Source organism: Lynx rufus, unplaced genomic scaffold (assembly GCF_022079265.1).
Source record: "Lynx rufus isolate CCGP_SWC_20201006 ecotype Redwood Valley unplaced genomic scaffold, mLynRuf1.p SCAF_2, whole genome shotgun sequence".
NCBI lineage: Eukaryota > Metazoa > Chordata > Mammalia > Carnivora > Felidae > Lynx > Lynx rufus.
Window position 1 is genome coordinate 87,421,963 of NW_025814834.1, and position 27,695 is coordinate 87,449,657.

General features: G+C 35.0%; 1 protein-coding gene across 2 annotated transcripts in view; it reads right to left on the bottom strand.

The window, feature by feature from the left end:
- The window catches only part of ARHGAP15 (Rho GTPase activating protein 15), a 619,400-nt gene that overhangs the window by 282,860 nt on the left and 308,845 nt on the right, over nucleotides 1-27,695 (bottom strand). For both annotated transcript variants that reach the window (XM_047082984.1, XM_047082983.1), the window contains 2 exons: nucleotides 24,634-24,732; nucleotides 23,295-23,424 (listed from right to left, as the gene is read on the bottom strand). In XM_047082984.1, coding sequence (XP_046938940.1) covers nucleotides 23,295-23,424; nucleotides 24,634-24,732 — 229 coding nt within the window. The remainder of the gene's footprint in view (nucleotides 1-23,294; nucleotides 23,425-24,633; nucleotides 24,733-27,695) is intronic.

The window sequence follows — 27,695 nt, forward strand, 5'->3', positions numbered from 1 at the left end:
TCATTTATCAAGCTAAAATTTGTTAGAAATGTTTGTTTGTCTTGTGGAACACTTACAGAATAAGTTACTTGCAAGCCAGTGTTTTTACTATTACATGTACTGTCATAGTAGTCACATGACCAAGCAGGTAAAATTTGAGGGAGAAAACCGAGGTGAACAGACCTAAGAGTTTCAAATCTGAGCAGAGAAGAGCCAAATACTCATAAGCACAGCATAGCAGGCACTTTTAAGGTATATTCCCTTTAAATAATGTCCATCCTTTGTAATAATGCCTTATTTTTACATTTTTCTGAAATTAGAAACAAACATGGATTTATTGTGAAAAATGTAGAAGATACAGAAAGAACATAGAATACAACAATAAAATAAACCAAAGGTAATGTTATTACTTAGAGGTAACCACTGTTGCTATTGCTACTTTGGTCTATTTTTCCTTTATATCCTATATTCATTCACATGTTTAACAGATATTTACCGAGCCCTTACTTTGTGCAGGAATATATCTGTGAACAAACAGACCAGGCTCCTGCTTTCATACTTTCCTTTTCTCTCTCTCTCCTCTCTTTTTTTTAAGAGAGAGAGAGAGACAGAGAGAGAGAGAGAGAGAGAGAGAGAGAGAGCGCACCCATGCATGCATGAGCAAGCAAGTGTGCCTGCAAGCAATGGACGGGCAGAGGGAGAGGGAGAAAGAGAATCTCAAGCAGGCTCCACACCCAGTGCGGAGCTCATTCAGGGCTGGATCCCACAACTGTGAGATCATGACCTGAGCTGAAATCAAGAGTTGGAGGCTTAACTGACTGAGCCACCCAGGTGTCCCGCTGCTTTCATACTTCCTACCAAACAAGTTATGTAGCCCGTTTTTTTTTTCCCCTGCACTTCACATTACATTATGCACAATAATTCTGTGATTATTCTTTGAAAACAAAAATGTTCATGACTACATCATACCATCATATGAATGCACTAGGACTTATTTAACAAGTGCCCACTGTTGGGAGTTGGATTATTTAATTTTTTTCACTGAGCTCAACAGCACTTTAACTCAGACTTTTAGATTGTTGTTATTATTTCCTTTGAACAGATTTCTAGAACTGAAATTTAGTTTGGAGAGCACAAATTTTTAAGGCTCTCAGTGCTCATTTCCAAATTGCTTCACAGAAAGCTTATATATACAATAAAGATAGAATAGTTATATATAAACCTGAACACACATGCATATGCTTTCATATCTGCATATTTCTCATGCAAGGAAGTGTAATATTTGATGACAAGATACATGAAAAAATGTGATGTTTCCCTCTTTTTAATTTTGTTTTTGTTTTTAAATGATAGATTTGGAATACTATGACTTATTCCATCTTTACAATTCAAGATGTTACAGGGCAGGATGCAGAAACAAGGCAAGTAAAGCATTCTTCTATTTCCCATTTAACTAGAGGCATCATTTTGACATTTTAATCATATGCAAGTGCCTTGACACTTTGACTTGGATTGGATACTGGCAAAAGCAAATCTTTGCACCGTGGCTCTTCTTCTATGGCTACTCAAGTCGTCCTACTTCTTGTACTCCACTGTAACCGAGACAGCATTCACCATAACCTTCTTGAAGTCGTTAAGTCTTAATGTGATATCCCTTGTTATGGCAGGATACAGGCTATTAAAAGTTGTCTCCCTCTTGGCTAACCCAAGATACTAGCAAAGGTAAAAATATATAAAACTATGTGCCAATACATTGCAATAATGTTGCTAGAATGATTTTCAGGGCATTAATTCCCTGTGGCTAAAGAAAATCTAGCTAATTATTTCCATTTAAAAAATTAGTATGGTATACTAGCCAGCAAGAGTTCAGGTGTCCATAACCGTCTTGACCAGTCACCATTATTTACATACATTATCTCAAACAGATCACAGACCAAGTATGGTAACCATCATTCCACAAAAGTGTTCTGTGTTGTCATATTTAGTTGCTGTGAGATGCCAAAGCAATTGAGTCTTGACCTCAAAGCAATGAGTAATGGTTCATCTACAATGGAGAGGAAAACATTAGGAAGAAAGGAATAAACTTCCTTTCTCTTTAGCTACTTGTTAAACTGATATCTATCTTAATGATTTTAGTTGACAAAATTCAGAGTTCTTAACAGATATAAGAAGTCCATTTTCCACTGTTAAGGGCCTAAAGAACTTTCAGAGTATTCTTTCCCATGGCCTATGATCACCACTCTTTCAATAGGAATATTGCTTTCTGAACACATTGCTGGTAGTGCTTAAAGAGTTTGTGTGCAGGTCTCCAGAGCAGACAGAGTCCTTTGAGAAACTTACTGGAAAATCAAGGTTGAAGCTCTGGTCATATTTAGTCATTTCCGTGTAGACTCTTGCTGTTCTTGGCTGTTATGGCTATAGTGGTGGTGGCATGCTCTCTATTGCTTTAATTTTTTAGTTCCTTGATTATGTGTGTATTTTAAGATTTTTCTCATTAATTATTTGTGTCCTTTGGAATGGCATGAAAATTATTCTTTAGGAAATTGATATCACTCACCAGTAAACTTTTAGACTTGCAACATTTTTGAAGCAGATTTTGAAGGAGAATACTTAGATATTCTACCTTTTCCTTAGTTACTTTAGTTAATTTTTCCAAAATAACCTATTTCATTGGTTTCCCATCTATCCTAATAAAATTTTGTATACTGTCTTGAAATTTAACTTCTTTTGTAATAGCTTCACATTTTAAATTTTAGTTAGTTGTGCTTCATGTTCTTTTTAATTATATTTTTAAGTTATTTTTTATTTCATTTTTAATAAGGTTATTTTCCAAAGAACTGCCCTTCAGTTCAATAATGATTTTTTTTTTCTTGTTTTCTAATCAATTCTTTTTCTTAATTTTATCACTTCTAACTTCAGGTTTCTCTTGTTATATTTAGTCATTTTTAAAATTTGTCTTGAGTTAAAAACAAACTCATTTTACTTCCTTTTTAATATTAAAAATACTTAATGCTATGCATTTGCCTCTTAATATATCTTTGGTTGCATACTATTAAATTTGATATTTATTGGACTCTTCCTCAAGACCAAAGCAATTGAAGGAAATGTTATTTTAATTAACAAGTGACTTGGGGCATTTTGTTTAGTATCTTGTTATGAATTTCAATTGTTATACATTTTATTACAATTATTATACATTTATACATTCAGATCACATTTCTTTATCATTTCTGCATTTGGGATTTAGAAGAAATCTCTTTGTGGCTTTATGTGATTGATTATAATAAATATCATGTGGGATAATTAAAAATATGTAGTGTCTGTACTTGGGGTACAAAATTTGATACATAGTTATTAATCAACAATACATATATGTAAAATATGTTTTTACCTCAACTATAACTTATGAATATTTATTTAAGGTTAATTTCATATTTTAATACTAAATATTTGTACACATGCCTACTTCTAAGCAGGAATTGTTACATGAAAGTAGTAACTTATTTGGAAACTTAAAAATTAGTGTTTAAAAAATATAATTAGAAGATAACAAACTTCATAATAAGTTCATAAAATAATCTCACTAATTTTAAAAATTATATTACGTTCTAAGATTTTGTTTTTACTTTTCAACTCACCATCTGTTAATTCAATAAATGCTAGAGTTTAATTTTTATTATCATATATTACTTTCTAAATCAACTTTCCTTGACATCTGTGCTTTTTCCATCTGTCAATATGGCCCTTAAAATTTATTTTTATATACTATATACATATACACATGTATTTATATCTGTATAAAGATCTTTTTACCTTTCAAAACACATGTACAACAATCACTTACCAATATAATTATTTATACATATTAACAAGTAAAACTTAAAGAAAGGCAAGAGAAACTAAAAAAAAATCATACAAAGCTTAAAAGATGCAACATGTGTTTTGTTTTAGGCTGCTTCAGTTATATTCTGGGATGCTAAACTAAAGTATTTGTTTTTCTTCCTCTGTGAACGAATATAAAATTATTCTTAATATATAGGGTGTTTGAAAGATGAGAAATAAGAAAATACATGCTATGTGCTTAGAACAGCACATGACACTTCTGAAATTTATACTTTTTAAATTAACATTGATGTTAACATGCAAAGGTTGATTAAAAAAATTTCCCCTGTAGGAAGAAGATGCTTTAGCTTTTTGGAAATGAATTTAGCCATATTACTTTATATCTTTGTTTACTTCATATCATTACCTAAAATATTTCATTTTAATACATAAAACAACAGAAAATTCAAAATTATTATTGCATTTATAATTATTCTAAATTTTTCTCCAACCCCCAATTGATTTGTCACTCTGTGGTTTATATTTTTACCATTTTGTTTTTAAAATTAAGTAAGTCATATGGACTGTTAGGTTTATTTGGTCTAATAGACATCTTTACTATGAATAACTAACATTTCAAGATCACATACTGTAATCTAGACACTATTCTAAGCACTTTCAGGGAAGAAGTGATTTAGTCCTCACTACAAATCTATGAGAAAACGTTACCCGAGTCACACAGATGGTACTGGCCAGGCCATGAGTTACACCAAGGCCATTTGGCTCCAGCATCAACACTTTTCCTTACTAAACTGTAGCTGAGTAACCAGGTGAGCTACCCCCATCTGGATCTACAGGTGGCCCGTGCAGGGCTCTAGGTAATTTAACACTGTTTTTATTACTGAAAAGTAACAGATCTTCATTCTTAGGGCCAACTGGGAAATTATTTCATCTTCTAGAACATAGAGGATAAAAAATACACCAGGACCTCAAGCTTGGGCATTTTCACTTATTAAATCCCCTTAACTCTTGGTGGACCACGGCCCATGGCACTATTTAACCTACTCTATAGATGGAAGATTGTCTTTAATATGAATGAAAAATTTCTGATAAATACAATGTGAGATATAAATATAAGTGTGAGAAAAATATTTTGTCAAAAGCATATCTTACTAGTCACCATTGTATTCATTTTGTTGATAAAATCAAGCAGGTATATTTTAATAATATTTCATGTGTAAATTCATCTTTAAATTAAATCTTCTTGGTAGAGAATAGGAAATACATACTTAAAATGTGACCATAAACACTCTTCATCAATGTAGAATTGATAACATTTAGAACCTCTTTAACTTCAGTGCTTCAAACAGTGCACACACAAGGCAACTTCTCAATAAACACCTGTGATGTGAATGTGTGAACTGACTGCTTTCTCCCACTTCTCTAGCTTTTTAGATTTTAGGTCATCTTTGCTTGGACCGCAAATATAGATCCTAGCTTTTTAGAGCCCGTTTTGTCTTTGATCCAGATATAGATCATTCTGATCTGAGTTATTCCAGCTATATTATGAACATATAATACAGACAAATTATTAATCCCTCTACATTAAGAATGTAACACAAACACTTGGAGGAGTCTTGTTCTAAATAACTTGTCTCTTTGTTGGTCTTCCGAGTTGACAGGCCAATCTGTTTGGACCTACATCCCTTTCTTTTATTCTCAAGCTATGTAAGTCCTTTTCTTTCTATGTGTTCAGTGGAAGACAAGCAAAGCTTAAGAGTAGATGAGGAGCTTAGCTCCACTGTTAGGATCTCCAACTAAATAAACAAACAAACCGATATAGAGTGGTGGCTGATCAAGCTGTTTTCCTAGTCAAAAAAAGCACATCCCTGGTTGTTTGAGTATTAGATTCTGATTTTACCCCATTACTCTTCCAAACATATTTAAAAGGTAAAAGTATCTTCATATGATTGATTCACTCCTGATTTATAATAAACTTGACCCGGTAGTGAAAAACTAGTAGAAGACTGAGTGGAAAAAAGAACTTCAACTAATTCCCAACTTTCTTGACAAGCCCTTAAAATAGCAGTTTTATTTAGTATTTGAGCCTGAAGTCTAGGTATCAATTACTAACAAATAAGAGGCCTCAGGGCTTCTCAATGACAGTGATTACAAAGGAAGGCTTCTGGAACATTCTTTCCACCCAACTTTGAAAGGATCAATTTATTCCTTTTTTAGTTTATTCCATGTCAAAATGCTAATAAGTAATTTCTTTTCAGTTAAATTCCTGCAACTCCATTGAACTTTATAATTCCATATTCTAGTGCCAACATTGAACCCTCTCAATATGACTATCCAAGTTATGTAATTATACCAGTTAGCTGAGTTTTCTGCTCTCTTCTGAAGCAAGGCAAACACACTAAAGCATGTGTTGAATCAGATTTGGCATGAGGAGTCTGTCTCTAGACACAAAGAAATGGACCCTATCCTCATTATCTCTTTTATGATTGGATAAATTTGTTTTCACTAAGTAACCTAATCTGATATATTTAGGTCAATTGTAATCAAGACTTTTATAAATGGAAACAAAAGAAGACAAACATCTGACTCAGTTGAGGAAGATTACTGTCTTCTATAAGTCATTCAATATACTATTTGCTCTCCCTAAATCCCAAGGAATTTTTATAAATATGTTCATCTTCAAAGATTTCAATCATCTATCTCTAAAGTATCCTTTTCCAAATTAGGAGGACTCTTCAAAATAATATGGCAGAAAATAAAATACTTGTACTAATGTTATTATTAACACTTACTGAGTGCTCACATTGTGCTCACATGTGCTATAAACATCATATACATGATCTAATTTATGCTTCCAAACAACTCTGTGAGGTAGGTACTATTATTATTGACATTTTCAAGATTATAAAACAGAATATAAGTGAGGTTAAGTGACAGGCTCAAAGTTTTTTGAGCTAGCAAGTAGCTGAAACCTTCACCCTCACTCTAGAACATAGGGTCTCACAGAACAATGGTTATGACTCCAAGCTGTGGTGTCAAAATGCTCGGTTTTGAACTCCCAATTCTGCCAATTCTTAGCTGTGAAACCTTGAGAACAATGATTAACCTGTCAGTGCCTCATTTACCCAATAGACACAAAGAGGCTGATAATAATACCTCTGTACCTCATAGGGTTATTGACAGGGTTAAGTAAGAGAACATGCACACTGCTTAGAACACAGCCTGCAGCCTGGTAAGCACTCCGACAAAACACCAGCCCTTTCTATGCCATGCTTCTGTGGCATGGGAGACACAAGAGCTTTGTTCTTACAATACTGTTCATAAATCTGGCCCCTAAGTAATGGCCCTTGAATGAGAATCAAATGATTATCTTCATGCCAAATATTTGTATAATGGGAAAGCTTATGTTTATTTCAAATTTTACCACATCGTCCAAATATTTTCTTATAATGAACACTAGTCATTAATTAAGTTATAGGAAGGAATGATACAAGATTAGAAATCCACAGAACCTTTGTGAGAGGAGTACGTGCATCTCCTTTTTGGCTCTCCCTCCCACTCTCCCGTGATCAAATGAGCCCTATCATCTGAGTTTGCTAGGGCATTGAGAAAAGCCATCGAAAGGGGCCACAGTTGGGGATTTTTCCTACAAGGGTGCACCTCAGCACACAGAACGTTGCACATGCATCTTTTACATACTTATCCTTAAACTGTTTATCTGGCGCATCGACAGGCAGCTGGTGGAACAAATAGGAAATCCTAGGAAGCACATTCATTTTTAAAGTGTTAATGCGCCCAATCCAAGAGACAGTAATGTGCTTCCATCCGTTAAGATCCCCTTTAATGTTTCGGATTGGAAGGCCATAATCTAAATGAAATGCATTATCCAACCTGGAAGGTATTCCACATCCTAAATATTTAATTGATTTCTCCATCAGGGGAAGATGAGCCTACACAATAAGCAGATCCTATCTATATCTAAGTGTCCGATTAATAGTGCCTCTAATTTAGGGTAATTTAGGAGTTTACAACTTATAAAATGGCTATTTCTTCCACATTCCTCCCAAAGTACCAGGAGGATTGTGTCTGGATTAATTGCAAACAGCAGACAATCCTCTGTGTATAATGAAAACTCAGAGTCAGCATCATCCAGCCATGCACCTAGAATTTGAGATCTCATCTGAATATTTTTCACAAGGGGCTTCACATCCAAAGTAAATTGAAGTGGCAAAGGAGGAAAGTTCTAATTGTTGCATCTCCCTATTAAAAAAGTTTAACAAGTCAAGTTTATTCCTGCTGATTTTTACTTAGCTGGGTCTTAGCTAACTGAGTGAGGAAGATAAATCAAGCCACTTGCAGATTTTCCTAATGGTGCAAAGTTTGGCACCCTGAGGACTGTGGAAATGTCTATTGCTACACTTGTAAAGAAGAGAAGTGGAACAAGACTGTGGGTGGCTGGATCCATATGAGTGATTTATTACTCCCGAATCTACTTAGTCATTTCCGGATAAGCACTTAAGTGCCAAAGTTTATGGTCATTTTCTGTTGAAGAAAAGAACAGGGCACATTTTAACATAGAAAACCGATATACCATTTGGAGAAATCAGCATTTTTTTCTGAGTCTACCAACAAACTGTTAAATTGGAGTGCATACATGTAAAGGTGTCATTGAACTTCACCTAAATATGTTTACTTCTGATTTTATGGGGTCCTTTCAATTCTACTTGATTTTACGGGAAAAAATTGGCTCCTGTTAAATTTTATTTGGGGATTGGAGGTCTGAAACTAAATAAGTTAAAAATCTAGTGGCATATCGGGTATATCATTTTTTAATGTTAAATTTACCTTTTCTGTGGCAGCTTTTCTCTACATTCTTGAAGAGCCACTTTGTAGACAGCTTAATTTTTGTTCAAATACAAATTAAATCAATTTTCTGGGGAAAAATAATCAGGATAGCTCCTGTTCTCTACAACAAAGAAAATACATTTGTAGACATATTCTGGAAATTTAAATCCCTCAATGCTCTTTTGAGCAAGTCCAAGGAGATTTGAAGACTGACATTTTGTACTTTGCTATTCCCGAGAGGCATATGTATGATCATCTTTACTGAGGTTTGTTCCCATCCCTGCTGAATTAATATGCATTTTCGTTAACTAATCTTGAAACAACAGGAATAAAGTTTATCCAGGTCTTTTATACCTCAGAGAACAAAACAAATACTACAAATCTTTAGAGAGAAAGGATATACAAAAGGGCTTGAGGTGAATATTTCAAAGCAAATACTCTTTAAATGATGTGCAAATTATTTCAGCTCTTGAGCATGATTTATGAAAGGGGATTAGCCCACTGAAATAAGAACCAAGTTTAAACTGTTGGGTTTCAAAGTCAAAGATGAGAAGTGGTTACAAGAAAAGGAAAGAGAAAGGCGATCATAATTTAGAGGAGGGATTCATTTTAGTTTTTCTCCTTAACTGACTCACCTTAAATTGTCACCCATTGTTGTTCTTAACTGCAGTAGAAAATATTGCATTTTTCCTCAATTTTCTATAAACTTAAGCATGTAATAATTAAGAAATGATACTAGAATTTATATTTCAGCAATAAGGTCTCTCCTTGCTGTGTATTAAACATAATCACAAACTGTGTTAAACATAACTATTCAAGCTGGAAAGGATAGCTCCTAAGAACCTTGAGTCAGAGAACATTTTTTTTCAATTCACAAGTCACATCTATAATAACACAACATAATACATTCTAGTATTCCAATATGCTCCTCAAGTAATAGTTAAAAGCTTCTTCTAAGACTTATGAAAATGATTGCTTTCATGTAATTGTAAAGATTATTAAGTGAGCTCACTCCTTATGATTCTATAATGACCCGCTGTTCTGGAAGGTAAAGGAAATTTTAATGATCCCACTCACATGTGATTAATGGCTAACACTTCTTGACTAAAATTCTGGATTTTGTTCAATAAAAATGAGTTAAGCAAAAATTCTGTGGATTCTCAGCCAACCCCTTCTGTGGAATCAGTTATGCCCAGTTTAAAAAGAAAGCGTAGAACCTCAATAACAAACCCAGGTACTGACTAGGAAAAAAAAGAAGATTAATTATTCTTATTTAAGATGTCCTAGAGTAATAAAGCTAAATAGGTGAAGTGGATCCAGGCAATACTAAAATTTTGAGGAAACTCTTTCAATCTGTTTCATTACTCTCCAATAATTTTTTTTTTAATTTTTTTTTTCCACGTTTATTTATTTTTGGGACAGAGAGAGACAGAGCTGAACGGGGGAGGGGCAGAGAGAGAGGGAGACACAGAATCGGAAACAGGCTCCAGGCTCTGAGCCATCAGCCCAGAGCCCGACGCGGGGCTCGAACTCCCGGACCGCGAGATCGTGACCTGGCTGAAGTCGGACGCTTAACCGACTGCGCCACCCAGGCGCCCCTCCAATAATTTTTTAAGACTGAACATTTAGTGGCAAATATCTGAGGCAGATTCTTACGTAGAAAAGGATTATCATTTGCCCACCTCAGTTTTCATTTCTTAGAACAGATAGAGACGGGCATGAGGTAAAGATGCTTTTGTTGCAGAGACAGTCTTTGTGAGCTCTTCCCAGGGAGTAAAATCTCATACTCCTAGAACGATGAATCAGACTTTATTTTGAATCTGTCCTTTAGTTTTCGATAACCAAATAGCCAGCCTACTTTTGTTTTCTTTGCAACGTTTCCTACCAATTTCACTAAGGTGCAGTTGGCAGGCCTTGATTATTTTGGCAGGCACAATAGGTAGGTTTACTATAGGAGTGAAACAGCTGAGCCCCGGCTCATTCAGAATTATGACATCTAACTTGAAAGACCGATGGGAAGTTCATTTAAGTACCCAAGAACAACATAAAAATAAAAGGCATTCAAACAGTAAAATACTATTGTTCTTGCATTTGGAGAAGAGAAGTAACAAAAAGAAGGCTATAGATGAGACTATATGTTCCCAGGAAAAGAGTCAAATGGAAAAATAAAGAGTAAATAGCATTGTGGATGGACTTTGTACATCAGCATATCCAGGGAATTCATGGATTACATCCAGGGAATTGTTTGGAGCTTTGCTTTCTTGGCTGTTTGTTTTAGTGAGGGTAGTTTCTTCTTGGCTTCATTTTTGTTATTGTTGTTTTGCTTGGCTAGAGCTGTTGATTTAGTTCATGACTTAGGTGTGGCATGGACAGAAGTCACAAGGAAAGGGTAAGTATTGGTTCTGTCTCAGTCTGTAATCACCATTTGAAAGGGGTTGATGAGATTAAATAAATATTCGCCATCTAAAATCATCATGGCCACTATGACAATCATAAGCAGGGTTATTTTACACAAAGATAGACTAGATAGCTCTTCTATGTATGAATAATTCTTATCAAAGTTTCAAAGACCAGTCTCTGGTTCTGGACCCTCAAAAATGTACTTAGGGAATTTTTTTTTTTTTTTTGGTCATATGGGTAGTGTGCTTCTTAAACTTTAATGTGCATATGAATCAACTGTTTAAATGCAGATTCTGTTCAGTAGGTTTCAGGTGGGGCTTATGATTCTGCATCTCCTAATAAGCTCCCAGACGGTGTTGTTGCTGCTGGTCCACAGACCATATTTTAAGTAGCAAACATCTAGTAGGATTCTGAAAGAATGAGATATTGGAAGCAAATTCTGTTGAACTTCTAGGCATCCTGATGTTTTTCAAAAACCACAGAAGCAGTGGGTATTTGGAAACTGCCAAGAATCCTTCCAATACATGTCAAGAAAACCTATCAATATCCCCTCAGAAAATTCTGGAAGCTTTTCCCTTCTCCATTCCCATTTGTTAGTTTCAGCCTGCATTGTGGCTTGACCCACTGTAACAGTTTCCTAATTTATCTCTTTATCTCTTATCTTTCACTCTTTTTTGTGCTATCTTTCTCTTTGCCTTTCCCCACATTTCCACCAAAAATTACTACTTTGCATATCCGATCTGTTCATGTCTCCTGCCTTCAGAAAAGTCAGTCACTAAGCTCCCATTGCTTACAGTATAAAATCTAAATTTCCTAGAAGTTCATGCAAGACCCTCTGCCAGTGTTCCCTGTTCATTTCCAACCTAGTCTCCACTCATTGCTCTAACGTTTTGTGCTCTCTAGACTCACTAATCCATTGCGGTTCTCCAACATGTTGTACTCTGTAGTTCTTTCTTTCCTATCTAATATGTATCAATTTTATGTGTTCTCTGCCATTCCTCCCTTCTCAATCTAAAAAGTTTCACTGCAGTATTAAACTCCATGTACCTTTTATTTCCCTTTATTGGCTGCCTTCCCTTCCCTAGCTCTCTTCCCCCCATCTCCTCCAGGGATCAATTTCCCAAACTATTACCTACAATAATGTCCTTGTCTCAAGAACTGCTTCTTGAGAAACCAAACTCAAACACCCATCAAGAGGTCAGTGCTGGGGTGTCTGACTGGCTCAGTCGGTAAAGTGCCTGACGGGCTTAGGTCATGATCTCATGGTTCATGGTTTTGAGCCCCACATCCAGCTCTCAGCTGTCAGTGTAGAGCCCACTTCAGATATTCTGTCTCCCTCTGTCTCTGTCTCTGTCTCTCTCTCTTTCTCAAAAATAAATTAATTAATTTAAAAAACAGTGGTCAGTGCCTCACATCTCAAACTTTCCCCTCCTTCTTATACATAAAGTTTGCAATTGGTTTCTTCTCTTCATCTTATTTACTCAGTCATTTATTCACTCACTCACTGAGACATTTAATACGGAGCATCACTATGTTTGAGATTCTGTTCTAGGTAATGGGGTGAGGAGGAGTAATCGTATGAAGGTCATGGCTATATCCTCAGGCACTTGCAGTCTAATGGAATGGAAAGTTCCTGGCTTCAGCAAATGGCTGAAGCCTTGCTCAGATAGAACTGCCTGTCTTAGATATCAAAATCCCTTAATTCAGATAGAGCAGACATGGTGATCATCTAGGCATGCTTGCCAGCCTGTTGATGGAGTGTGTTTTGGTGAGACCAGACTTGTAGCATCTTTCAGTTTACTCCTTATAAGTAGCCCTACGCTCATGTGCTTTTGATATTTTTACTCTGGTCAAAAAAAGTCATCTCTTTATCAGCAGATATGTTATCATATTTGGCTCAATTCTAATATGTGTGTATGTGTGTGTGTGTGTGTGTGTGTGTGTGTATAATAAACAAAATATTTCCTTGCTTTGAAGTGAAATTACGTAACTCTTTGTCAAAAATCCTTGTATTGCACCATCTTACCATTTTATATAAGAATGGAAAAGGCAACAGACACTTGGTGAAGTTTAATCTCTACAGAATACCATAACAGGCTTACACATTCGGGAATGGCAAAACTGAGTGTTTATTACACATAATATTCAAAACCCCTTAAGGAAACTAAGGTAAAAGTGTATACGATACCACGAATCAACAGAATGATGAAGATATTACAAGATTAACCATTTGGTAAATTATGCATTTGTTTAATCTGAGTTTGCCAACTAAGTCAATGGCAAAGTGCATTCTTGCTGTATTCCTTTTTTTTTTTTTTAATTTTCTTTAATGTTTGTTTGTTTTTGAGAGAGAGACAGAATGTGAGTGGGAGAGGAATAGAGAGAGAGGGAGACACAGAATCTGAAGCAGGCTCCAGGCTCTGAGATGTCAGCACAGAGCCCGATGCGGGGCTCGAACCCACAAACCACAAGATCATGACCTGAGCCGAAGTCAGTCACTTACTGACTGAGCCACCCAGGTGCCCCAGCTTTCTTGCTATATTTCTAAAGAGAGGAACTGATGGATGGATAGTACATAAATTTTACTCAGAGTATACTCATTTGGAAATCATTGTACTAATATTTGTATTACAATATAGATCTACAAAATTCTTGGATGTATTTTAGATTCAGTATATATATTATTGTTAGATCTAATATATGTATTAGATCATATACAAATCATATACACATTTATATATCTGTACTCGTCTATATTTATGTAAAAAGCACCCATATATTTATCTGGAAAGTCATTTTCAGGAAATTTAAGAAACTTGTCCAAATCTTATAGGTAGTATACCCTAGAGGTAAGAATTGTATTCAAATTTTGTAACTATTAAACCCAAATTTCTGACACAACAGCCATACGACCTTTTGAACAAGGTGCATGTAACACTTTCATAAACTTTTGTATTTAGCCAGATTTTTACAAATAAGCTGACCTTAAAGAAAATTTTTCTCAGAGACTTCTAAAATTATCAATAACCAAAAATTATACAAACTACTATTACTCTTTTCTTTTTTTTTCTTTCTCTCTTTCTTTCTTTTTTTTTTTTTTTTTTTTTAGAGAGAGGGAAGGGGATGGGAAGCAGGGAAGGGGACGAGGGAGAGGGAGAAAGAGAATTTTATTTTTATTTTTAACTTTTTTCTTTAAGTTTTTTAATTTATTTTGAGAGATAGAGCAAGTGGGGTAGGGGCAGAGAGACACGGGAGAGAGAGAATCGCAAGCAGGCTCCACACTGTCAGCACAGAGCCCAGTGCGGGGCTCTGACTCATGAACTGTGAGATCATGACCTGAGCCGAAATCAAGAGTCGGATGCTTAACTGACTGAGCCACCCAGGCACCCTGGGAGAAAGACAATCTTAAGCAGATTTCATGTCCAGTGCGGGGCTCCATCCCACGACCCTGGAATCATGACCTGAGCCCAAACCAAGAGTCAGATGCTCAACCGACTGAGCCACCCCAAACTATTATTACTCTTCTTCTGGTACACTAAAAAGTTCCTCCTTTCTTCTTGCTTTCAATACAGCCTTGCAAATTCTAAGTCAGACCCCACAGAAGAACCTAAAGAGTAAGTATGAATGAGAGTTGTTCTCTCAAATCAAATAGGAGGCTAGAAATGCATGATAGAAAGATATTGAGAGGACAGTAACTTTAAGCAAAGGGATTAAAATTTCTCCTTTCCCCTCTTGCAAGGTCTTCGTCATTATTATCTTTACTACAGAATAATGCACTTATTTGTACATGATTTTGTTAGGCCCAGTACATGTGACCTGCATAAAACATACCATTGCTTTGAGATTTGAAGTTCTAAGAGAAAACTGAGAGGGACATATAAATAGTGACCTTAAAATATGAAACCAGTGAAAGTAGTCAGGGTAGAGGAATAACCTATTATTGTTCCTAAACAAGTTTCAGAAATTTCACGATCATTTTTAACAGAAAAAGAGAAGTATGTTGATAATGGTTATTTAAATAGCCTCAGTCATCGATTAACTAATTTAACACTGTCGATTTTGAATACTCTCAAATGTCATCAAGCCACTCTGCTAGTTGCATATATAAAGGTAAATTAGAGTTCTTTTCAGAGTCAGGCAGTCTAGTGGGTAGACAAACAGACATTCGTAATTAGCTTACTATTGTAACACACTTTGGTAATCGCAATGATAGAGATATGGACTGAATATTATAAGAAAACCAAGGAAGATCACCTAGTTTATCACAGAGATCTGGAAAGTTTTCTGGAGAAGGTTAAAGGATGTTAATTTAGCAAAGGAAGACCTTGACTCAAAGGTGAGAGTCACCTGGAGTAGTGTGCATCAGGGAGTCTAAGCACTGTTTCTCTGGAGCACAAATCATGGGTCAGTAGGTAGTGGGGAAAAAATGAAGAAGTGCTCTCAGGTCGTGAAGAGCTTTCTATTGGGACACTTTGACTTGAGCCATTTCAATGCAGTAATTTGATTAGAAAATGTTCTTAACCTTTGACTTCGATTTTGGAGGACATCATCTCTAATGGCACAATCCCAGTCCTTACATTTTCTATTTGGCCATTGCATCACCTGTCTGGCTCTCCCTTTTTAGGTGAATTAATTTTGTCTACAAAAAAATATTTATTTATATTAGGGAAATTGAGTAGCAAGAGTACTTGGCCTCAGGTTCTATGTAAATAATCAAAGAAAGATGAATTAGCAGATTGATTTACCTTTCCCAAGCCATCTATGAGACAGTTCTTGAAGGAAGCTAATGTTATAGATAGCACTTTATTTAATTTGGATAAAATGAATGGTATTTTTGGATACATCTCATACTTTTGGGTGAAAGCAATACCTGATTTTTCTTGCATGGATATGGGTTTTATGATGAGTAATAAGAGATAAACTTGTTTTTCAGGAAAATTTCAGGTTATATAGCTTTTTTTCCCCCTGAGCATACAATTAGGCATGTTTGGGACATCCAAATAAATGCATTAAAAGGGAATTACTTTCTTTTAGGATTTTGAAGAAAATTATCATTGCTCTTATACTCCAGAAACAAAAAGGAGTAGACCAAATAAATTCTGTATACAAAAAGAGGCGACGGTGTGCCTTCAAAAGAATATTTTTGTCTGCACAGGGATTCACTGTAAGAATGCACTGAATATCATGTTTAGCTAGGATACTTTAAACTTGATATAACAATAGTGAACAAATATATGTTTAACTTTACAAGGAAATGTTAATATATACTCATTCTGGAGTCATAGAATAAACAGAGAGAAACTTTCAGAGGAGATCAAAGAGCACTTTTTATATTGTTTACAATCACAGTAGTGTATTAATGCTAAGGAAATATTGCTGAAGAGTTAGACCAAAGAGCCCTTTGGATTTGGCCTATTATTGAAAGAAAGATGCCATTTGACCTAATGAAATCAGAAATTGATTAAATGCAGTTCATCTAAGGGGAAAAATGGTCACAGAGTTACTGCCAGGGTCGGGAAGAGATGGGGTGATCTAGTGCCTGAGTGCTGATAGGGTTAGATAGACTCTCAGAGTAGTTGATGTTATGAGATGCATGACAATGGATACCCACAGGTCAGAGGGCAAGATCAACCCCTTCCATGGGAAAGAAGAGATTAATCAGAATATTCTTTGCTCAGCTTATAACTAGGTCCTCTCTTATCATATGATTCATGGAGAACTGAATGTTTTGAAGAAACTGTAATCTATGGGTCCCAGGAAAGCTGGGATTGCTGCTAGCCATCTTGCGAACACGTGTCGGAACAACTGTTGTAGTCACACAGTGCCTCAGTGAAGCCCTGCAACCTTTGTGAATAATACCATTGTGACAAAGTAATTTGGACCCCTGATTATCAAGTGTGTGTCTAATCTTTACTGTTTTCTTTCCCTCATAATGTTTAAATCCTCCAGCTTTGGCAACATAAATGTTCATTTAAAATTTTTCATTTTTGCTTTAGTAACAGAAATATTTTGAAATAAAGACCCCCCTTAGCCTGTGGAAAACAATTAAGAAAAGAATTGACACTCACTGTTCCTCTGATATTGTCTGTCTTACGGCTATAGTAAAACAAAATAATTTTTACTTTCACACTTTAGTTCAATCTCAGGTGGATATTGACTGAAACTGGTGCCAGGGTGGCAATATTGATTCTAGGGAGAAAAACCAAGAATCAGATGATTGACCATCCTGCCCAAATCAAAAACCTTTGTCCCTCTGACAACACAATAACCCATAATATTCTACATAAATATGACTTTGTTGTTGTTTCCAGGTAAGATATTTTTTTGTTTCTTCAGAGCGAGATATTTATTTGTGTAATTTTAATATTGTTTTCATTTTCTTAGCAGATGGCTTATTCATCTTATTATTTTCATGCATTGGCAAGATTAGGCTGTTTTATAAAAAAATACTTAAGAAGAAACTTTAAAATATGTATTTATATGGGTCTCCAGAACAGACTTCACAATATGTGTTTTAAACAATTGTTAATTACATATTTATCCAAGAAACTGGGATGACTTTTCCATTTGGGATAACAAACATCTTACAAATTTCTTTAATTACACAGTTACCAGAAAGGCCACAATGGTCACAACAAAAAATATATATGGCTTTTGGGGAAAAAATAGGAAAACAATGAGCTATCAATGTTTTTATTTATTTTTTTTTTAAGAGGTCATAATGTAACTCATATTCAGAAAATTTGATCTTTGGAAATTTTCAAGCCAGAATTAGAACATATGTATATTCTTTTATTGACTTATGAACATGGGTAACGCTGTATGTGTGTGTATATGTGTGTGTGAATCATTTTTAGTTTGTGAAACTTTTCAAACATACAGAAAACAAGAGCACCATGATCACTCTGATAGATATCACCTAGATTCATCAACTATTAACATTTGGGACAATGACAGACTTAATCTGTCATTACACACATTTCTTAGAAAGAACATGTATACTTGCTGAGGACTCACTTCCCTTCCCATGTTGCAAAATCTTCCCAGTCCTTCATTCTCTCTCTTTCCCACTATTTTTTCTGGCTTCTACTTTCCCTCCCTCCTTGACACCAGTGAGGATTTTCAGGGTCCAGGAGCCTCTTAGCCAAAACCATTTTGATAATTCTAATTGCTTTGGTGGAGTTGGTACAGGAGTAGAGGAGAAAAAAGAGAAACCAGATGGAAAGCAATGCTACTGGAAAGTCTTAGCTCCTAGGGCCAGAGGTACAGCAAACTCAGAACAAGCTGTTCCCTAAAAACAACATTCTAAATGATTACATAAGGTTTAAGTGTGCTTTTGTGGCTAGTACGTGGTTTCCTTATGAAAATGTGTTGAGATCTAAGCAACCAGTTTACAATTGGATTTTGAGAACATAGTCTACTTACTGTTGTGGATGGCCAGTGTTATAATTATTTAGATTAGCACAAAAAATAACTGTCTTCTCTATCAGACTTGTTTTCACTTGGCATGATCATGATTACTTTGCAGACAAAATTTTAAACAAAGATATTATTAAAGGTTCACAAGTATTTTCATTTTCTACATTGTATGAATATTTCATTCCAAATTTTCCACTCCTAATTTTATTCCTGTAGCCTTGTACACACACCCCTACTATGCACATTACTAAGGGGCAAGCGAATTGGGAAATCGATATCTAAATACTTTTAGGATTTCACTCAGAAATTTATACATTTGTTTTTTATGAAAATTTAATCAAAAGACAGCTAAAAGAAAATTCATCTGCAAAATACCGATAATTAATAATAATAATAATAATAATAATAATAAAAGACTCATTTTTTTCAGTTCTTTTACTTTTTAAAATGTTTATTTATTTTGGGAGACAGAAAGAGAGAGAGAGAGAGCACGTGAACTGGAGAGGGACGGCGGGGGGGGGGGGAGGCTGCGGTGGGAGAGAGAAACCCAAACAGGCTCTGCACTGTCAGCACAAATCCTGATGCGGAGCTTGAACCCATAAACTGTGAGATCATGACCTAAGCTGAAATTAAGAGTTTTAACTGATGCTTAACTGACTGAGCCACCCAGTCTTTCCTCAGTTCTTTTACTTTTTGATTTTATTCTTCTAACTCATGTTCATTTTGGGGTGCATATTTATAATGCTAAAAGTGTCAATATTATATAAAAATTATCCAAGTTCTCCACACATGAATTTTATAGTTTAGTACTTGATTAGCATGAGGTATATTACTTCTAAGGCAAAACCCAAATACAAAACTTATATTAAAAAAATTGAAAGTGCAGATGAGTGAAGTCAAGAATTTTAGTTGTATACCTTTAGGTATATCTGTTAACAACGAAGAATGAATATATGAGTGAATGAATAAACTAAAGCTGTGTCTAAAGGAATAGTGAAATGGTTTGATGTTGAATCCTTTCCATCACCTGGAACTTCTTCGTGAAGTTCTGGGCATAAAAGAATGAAGAGCATCTCTTGGCTCCCTTCTACTATTTCCTGGTGAGCTGCTCCCAAGGACACGCTGGCTGCCATTTTCACCGGGGGAGTCACCAGGAGAAAGACCAGCTGCTCATATTTAGGTTTTTGCAGCTATGAGTCCCATATCCAATTCTGTTTTTTTCCCCCTATTTTCTCTATACTTGAGGAGAGGAGGAAGAGTATATATGTCCTGCTCCAGTCTTCCATTAGACACTACCCCTGGTTCATGCCCTATTTTGGTACCATCTGCTTTGGGGACACAGGATGATAATAAGAGTTCCTACTCATTGAATACCTGCTGTGGGCTAAGTATTTACATATCTACTTTCAGATAATCACACTATCCTGCAAAGACATACAATGGGTATTAGACCCATTTTTATAGACCTGCAAAGTAAAGCTCAGAAAATTAAGAAACCTCTCCAAGGTTATCTGATGCAGGATTTATATTTGAGCCTTTCCTCTGCCATCAGTGGAAGATGCTTCTCTTTCCTTGGAAAAATGTGCTAGCATTTTCTTTGATTGACTCTCCACTTCCATTAACAGCCCTCCCTGGAGAGCTGCTCTCCCACTCTCATCCAATGCTGGTGTCCTGAATTTCCCACAGTGATTTGGCCCTTACATTGAATTTTCTGGCTTCTTGTCTGTTCAACTCAACTGATATCTTAAAATATCTGATTATTCCTTAATAGTGTTGGCAGGTTAGAATCATATTTTTAAAAGGAAAGTATATTTAAGCACTTAACTTTCACAATTTGCTTATTGAGAGTACATAATTTTTCCCATGTTACACAGAGAAACTGGACAATGAAATGACCACCTGTTAGCTGCTAATGATGTTCACATGCCTTTAAAAAAGTAATTCTGGCTTTATCTGTCTACAATCTTGGCGACAAAACTCATGGGAACGTCAAGGGCACAGGAAGCCAAAGGCAGCAAACTGACAATAAAGTTTGTGCTTAGACTACTAATAAGAAAGGAGATACTGTGAATCTCTAATTCCACATAATTATTTAATCTCAAGAGGGTAACATAAAACTGAATGCATGTTTTAAAAAACTGAGTTTGGGTGTTCAAATCTAGGACTTAGATCAGAGGGGTTTCACACAGTATATTTCTTACTTGAAAAAATATTAAAAAAAACAGCAACTATAAAATATGCCAATCACTATTTCAAGTGCACAGTCTAATTTGATATTGTGTGGGTAAGTCAATCATTTTGCCTTTCAAATGAAAATCAATACATAAATAGTGAATGAACTTGATTTAAAATAATAGATGGATATTAACTGTATTCTACGTTGCAAAAATATATACTAGCCTTAAAAAGGGCTTACAACTATAAATATCCATCAAAATATAGAAGTGAAGCATTTTCTAAAATTAGGGCTAGCATTAAAGATTAAATGACCCTTTTATTTTAATAGTTAGATCAAACCCCAAAGACATCTGGGTTTAATTCTTTTGCTAATATGTTTTTGGGTCCCTATTAAGTTTAATGATTTCTATGGATCTCATTTTTAATGTAATATATCCATCCAAGTCCAAAGTTGATACAAACTAAATTTACCTTTTATTTGTTCACTCCACCATAGTATAATGGTTAAAAGCAGAGGCTCTAATATTAACCTGAATGGATTTGAAACTTGTCTCTGTAACTTGTCTTTGTACAAACTGCCTTAATTTGCTGCACCTCAGTTTCCTCATCCATAAAATCGTGTTAGTAGTAGTACCTGATTTGCTAGGTTAGTGGGAGGACTAAGTGAGTAACATAGATATGAACTTAGAACAATTCCTGGTGAAAAGTAAGGGTTCAATATTTGCTACCTGTCATTATTTTTTAACTGCAAAGGGAAGAGTGAATAAGAGGTCACTAGAGAATTAGGTACATTTTTAAATGAGTAGAATAAATCATATGTTTCTTCCCTTGTCTCTAGGCAGGATTGAATTTAAGCCCCAAATAGACAAATAATTGTCTTTCTCAATCAAAAATAAATACTAAAGAGGAGTAGCTGCGATTTTATCTGTAGGAACTTTTTTTTTTCCCCTAAAACATTTCAAACATTGTGCTGAACACAGAATCTATTTGCCTCAATGTTTCTGAAACACCTTTACAAAACTTTATTTTCTCCCAAGCTTTAGGCTTTAGAAGCATGTAAGGGTATCCTCCAAATCTCTACTAATAATTGCCTCATACATCCTATTATATATACAACAAAATGTTCATATAATTAACAGTAACATGCTCACATATTCACATGACATTAACATTCTCACAGTTGAATTCTAATTCTAAAATCTTACCTTAAATTTGATCCCATATTAAGTAAAGGGGAACAATGACCAGGAACTAAAGGGAAACATTCAAAATGAGATAACTCCAAACTGCCCCACGTTACAGAAAAATATTTTTAAATGGCAAATAACTTAATTTGCAAGCACCATACAGTTTAAGACATCAACATCGATCATTTTAAACTCCTACTTAACACAACTGGCTAGCTAAATATGTTTCTAGCAGTTGTTGTATTGTGGTATGAGTTTTTGAATAATGACTTAATTTTGAAACGGTGGTTCTACTCAAAATTGTCATGCTATTTCTAGATTCTTAAGATCTAGAATAACTTAGCTCTGGAAGATATGCTATATACAAATGGCTTCTCTCTTCCTTGTCATATGCGTGTGAGTGCATCTATGTTTATATATACATACATATATATGTGTGTATATATATATATATATGTATGTATATATATATATATATATATATATAGTCTTCCTGATGCACACAAATATATGCATATACACATAGAGTCATTTAGCATATGTACTCATGTTCATGTGTAGATACTCTGTTAAAAGCCCTTCTCTATCTATGGAATTCTCTTTAATTCAAAGAGGTAGTATGTAACTATACTGATCTTAGATCAGAGGGAGATGGCAGAAAAAATAGCGATTCAGAAGATCGAGGGTACCTAGGTAGCTGATCCAGGAAAAGTACTATAATTTTTGAGAATTGGGGAAATTGGTTTTCTTTGATTTCGGAGACACCTGCTTTGATTTCAGAGATACCTTTCAGGAGGCCGAAACTCAAACCAACTATGAGATATGTGTGACACCTTCTCATAATCCCCTTTTATTGAGGAGGAAACAGGTTGGACAAGTTTGAGAGATCTACTCAAGTTCACTATATGGTGAGATTGGACCTTTTTACTCCAAATTCATTTGTTTCAGAATATTAGAACTAGATATGACCCTGCAGAACATATAATTCACAACCCACATTTCTAAAACTTTTTGGTGGCCTGAAGGTGTGGAAAGTTGCATAGCCTGTTGGTTTAAGTTGAGCCAACTGTGGTGGTCACTCACACATTTTTTAATGTATGGAAATCAAATAGTCAGCATACCAAGGTTTAGAGATGCTTGACATTTTCCACTTTCAAAATCAATCACCAATCCGAATGCCCTGGCTATTACTCAGAGATTCAGAGGTTTGCTGTAAGCAGAGACCATGACCTTGGAACAATTATTTTCTCAAAAGGCATTACCAACAATGACGCTAGCAAAGCACCCAGACTGCCCTCCAGTGCATGATTCCCTGGCCAGGAAATGGCTGCGAATCTTCCATGAGTAGTACGAGTTTGGCTCAAATCTTATTTCAATGCATTTATATTTCATAAGCATTGCATTTAGACAAAGTTAAAATCAACAAGTAAAAAAAATACTTACTTAAAGATTTTCTGTGCTCTGGTTTCTGTTCTTTTATATCATTATCGTAGTGACTTAGTAATTCAGTACTGGAGGATCTCTGGATTTTGAATAATTCCAGGTTTCTTGATGAACCACTTGGATCCTTTGGCTGGAAATAACAAACAATTAGACTTGAATAATTTCACAAGGAAGAAAGGATTCACCAAACAATTTACAGATCTATTTTGATGTTAGATTTAAAGGGAAGATTGAACTAAGATAATTACGTTGGGATAAGGCCTTTAATCATAGCTATATATATATATAAAACTTACTAAGTGCTGTGCATCACCCCAAGTATTCCACATGTATTAACTCAATTAATCATCACAGTAATCCTATGAGGTAGGTATTATTATTACCCTTACTTTCCAGACAAGGAAACTGAAGCCAAAAGAGATAAGTAATTTGCCTAAGGCCACACAGCTAGTAAAGGATAGAACCAGGATTCAAACTCAGGCAGTTTGACTCCAGAGTCCACTCTTAATGACAACACACTCTGTCTGTGGGTGGGTGAATGTGGGTGTGGGCACTCAAGCATGCCTGGATAAGGGGATGATGATAATATTAACATATTGATGATGGAGAAAAGTCAATTTGTTATTTTTTTAAGTTTTAACCCCAAAATGAAATAAAGGATGACTGCAATTAAATAGCAATAAAACCACACAGAAAATGCTATATTTTCTTATTGTATACCTTATTAAAAGCTCTCAAGAATATTTCTTTCTAAGATTTTGCAAATATTAGTGTCCTAAAATTAGATGTTTGGTCTAGAATCAGTATAAAATGGTAGTTTTCAATAATCTGATTCTCTGAATGTATGATTTAGGGTAATTTCATGAAGTTTTAGATTCATAATTTTCATGAGAAGAACAATCTGGCTTAGCTGGAAGAACAATGAAAATCAGTACAAAGGATTATTATTTACTGGTGTTTGAACAGTGAGTATGAGCTTAAATACGTTGGTATTTATTTTCAAGAATATGTATTACAGACTGCATGAACTGAAAATATGAAAATTCAGTAGTCATTAAGTGCTTGTGTGCTTTTTACAGCCTCTAATAAATGAATATCCATGTTATTTGGGGGAAAAAATGAATGCACTGTGTTTTTGAAAGAGAAATCAAATGACATTTAGCTCCACAAATCATGTCTGTGGAAATGGTTTTTAGTGGACTCTATTTAAACTTAAAATAACTTAATATCTCTTGATCTGTAGGATCCATTGAAATGTGTGTGTGTTACATGCCTAAGCAGCACAATTTAAGTGACAACATTTTAATTAATAAAGGTAACAGCCAAAACAAATACATACCAATCTGTCAATTGCATTTTTGATAGCGTGGAACCAATCCAATATGATGAAGTCAATATCTGACTGTAGAAGGAACTCATTTCCTGATACTGTTGTGATCTGAAAAAAAAATCGACAGGTAAGCAAATCATATAAAATAGATCTCTTACATTAAAAAATGGATACACACACACACACACACACACACACACACACACACACACACATGCTGTTTAAAAAACACACTTCAATACACCAAAATATTTTCTTGTATTCCAGTAATTGTCTTTCTGGGAACTGGGAGACTGGGATCATTTTGAACTGCTCTCTATAAACTGTTTTTTCATGTCATAACAAATACATTATTGTTTTAATAATAGAACGATTAACTCAGAGTAGGACTAAAGCTGAATTACTCCAACTTAAGGAGAAGCAAGCCAGGAAGTTCAGAATAATGCAGACAGTATCCACTTAAGTCAGAACCTCAGAAAAATGCACCCGGGTGTGTCAGAATTCATTCTGCACTTTTGGCTCTTTCCTGTTTGTCTTTTTCAAATCTAATAGTATCTCTATATTTGATTTCCTTTTATGGAGGGCTGTAAAACAGATTATTTACCAAAGAGACTAATGCAGACTTTTCCAAAAGGTCATGCAAATGAATAACATTTGGCTATTTCTATTTTCCTATCATAAAGATCTATAGGAAAGTAATAAAGCACCAATTTCTCCACAAAAGGAGTATATTAGAATAAAACTTTATTTACATATTTGAACCTCTCATGGAGCGTATTTATCAAATGAACATCCCCATTCCAGACTCTCAGGGCGATTAAGCAGTTGGCAATATTTAACATGTAACTATACGTTTTTCATTACAGTGAATTTTTTCCTCCCCAGAATTGTGAGAGAAGAATGTGACCCTATAGAAACAGAGCAATGCTCTTGATTTCACACATAAAAGGCTACTTAGAGACGAATTTGATTAGAGTGGGTGTGGACACGCTTTTTGTATTAGGCCATCAATCTGAACTGCGAAGATTTTCCCTTTGTATTGACTTTTTGTTTCAACAGGAAGATGAACACTTCCTGACTACTGTCACACATCAAGCAAGGCTTCAGAGGTTTAAGAGGACTGACACTTCAAAATACTCAATCAGGAGCTAGTCACCTCTTCTCAGCCTCACTTGCTCTGAATAGGAGGTGAACATTGAAATGTGGCACAGGTTCAGAAAATCGCAAATCATGCTTCAGGATGTCTCTATAATTCTATCATGAAAGTGACAATTATTACCCAAAATAGCTCACTCTGAAGGTCTCAATGATTCTTATGATAACATTTAATGACAATGGTCCTAGAGTTTTAAAGAAATCTTCGATTACACACATACATATATATTCACTTGTCATTTATTTTTAGAAAAACTGTATAGAGATGCAACATCACTCAGTGTTGCAGTGCAACCATTCTTGATTGCGACGTTTCACAACTGTAAGGAGAGGACTATCCAAGTATATGCGATTATGAGAAGTGAAAGATTAGAAAATAAGAGGAATTTTATTTTCTAGAATTTGACAGACTACCAGGGCCAATCACTCTTTTTTTTTTTTAAGTGAAATGCACGTAAGACTTCAAAAGGCTCAGAATATCCCCTAAATAGTCCTCTGTTTTATGTATCTATTACAAGACAGCTAAGCTGATATTTGCCTAATTATCTGAACACCCAAGCAATGTTCTTCACTTACATAAAGCTCCAAATATTTACTTTATACAGTGTTGCCACAGAAATACTAATCTAAAAATATAAGGTCACTTGTGACTAACCCAAGAAAACTAGCAATGTCCTTGACCTCTACCTTCATTCTAATCTAACTTTAAATATTTTGATTATGAATGTAGTATATAACATCACAATTTGGTAACATACACAAAGAAATATGAATTAGCCCAAACACAACATGCAATCTAATATATTTTTTCTGCCATTATAAATAAACCATTATTAAAATTGTAAAAAGAAACATTTCAAAGTACAAGAAACAAACATAATTAGATTTACTATATTCTGAGGGTTTAGGAAAGAGCTAACACAGTTCAGTTTTCAGTCTAGTAAATTCAAACAGTGATAAAATGTAAGTACTTCGCCAGTACATTTGCATTTTTGGTGCATGCTATGCAATGCAAAGGGGATCTTTTACTGCCAACACAACCAAAAACAAAATGTATTTTAAAAGTTTCTTTATCCAAATATATTACTGCATTAATCGTACATACTCAGTGATTTATGAATTCATTTGAGGAAGCTGGATCAGAGAACTACACGAATGCAATTCATTCAAAATCTACTATCAGAAAGATACAGTTCACATTCTTTCCTCTGTCTTCCCACTAATCTTTCCAGTTACTAGGCAGTCTGGAGAAGTCTGCTACTGCTCTCTACAGTTTAAACGCATCCACTTCTTAATTACTGTCAGTAATTGACTTTGTTCTGCTCCATCCCAGCCATTCACAGGAAAGCATTTTCAAAATCTTTGACTGCTCATGCCCATTTAATTCAGGTTTCTCAATCCACATTTTTCCATGACCTCTTTAAGGTTTTCTGATAAATGGTTTGCTGAATCATATTTTAAGTTTGAACAATTGAATTTTCAACACTCTTGGGGGGAAAAAACACATCAGTAAAGACTGTGAACTTCGACTAAACCTTTTGATTGAGCAATTCCTGATGGCAATGTAAAGTGATGTAAAACTAATAGCAGACATAAAAGATTTTAGATGAAGCCATGCTAATGCGTTTTTCTATATCAAGTTTCGCCCAAGTGACAGATGTTGGTGTGAGGTGGATGAAGAAAGAACCTACAGAAAACACAATGGGTTAAGGCAAGAGTGGCTGGTCTCCATTTTGCATTGAAGCCTACTTTGGACAAATGTCTCTTGAACCGCTTCCTTGCCACCAAGTTGTATTTTAAAGGGATATATCCTGCCACCAAGCAGTCTTAATGAAATGTGCTATTGTTGTCAACAACAGATACCTTTCATTACCTGTCTGGGGAAATTTGCCCCAAAGTTTTCATATTGGATAAGG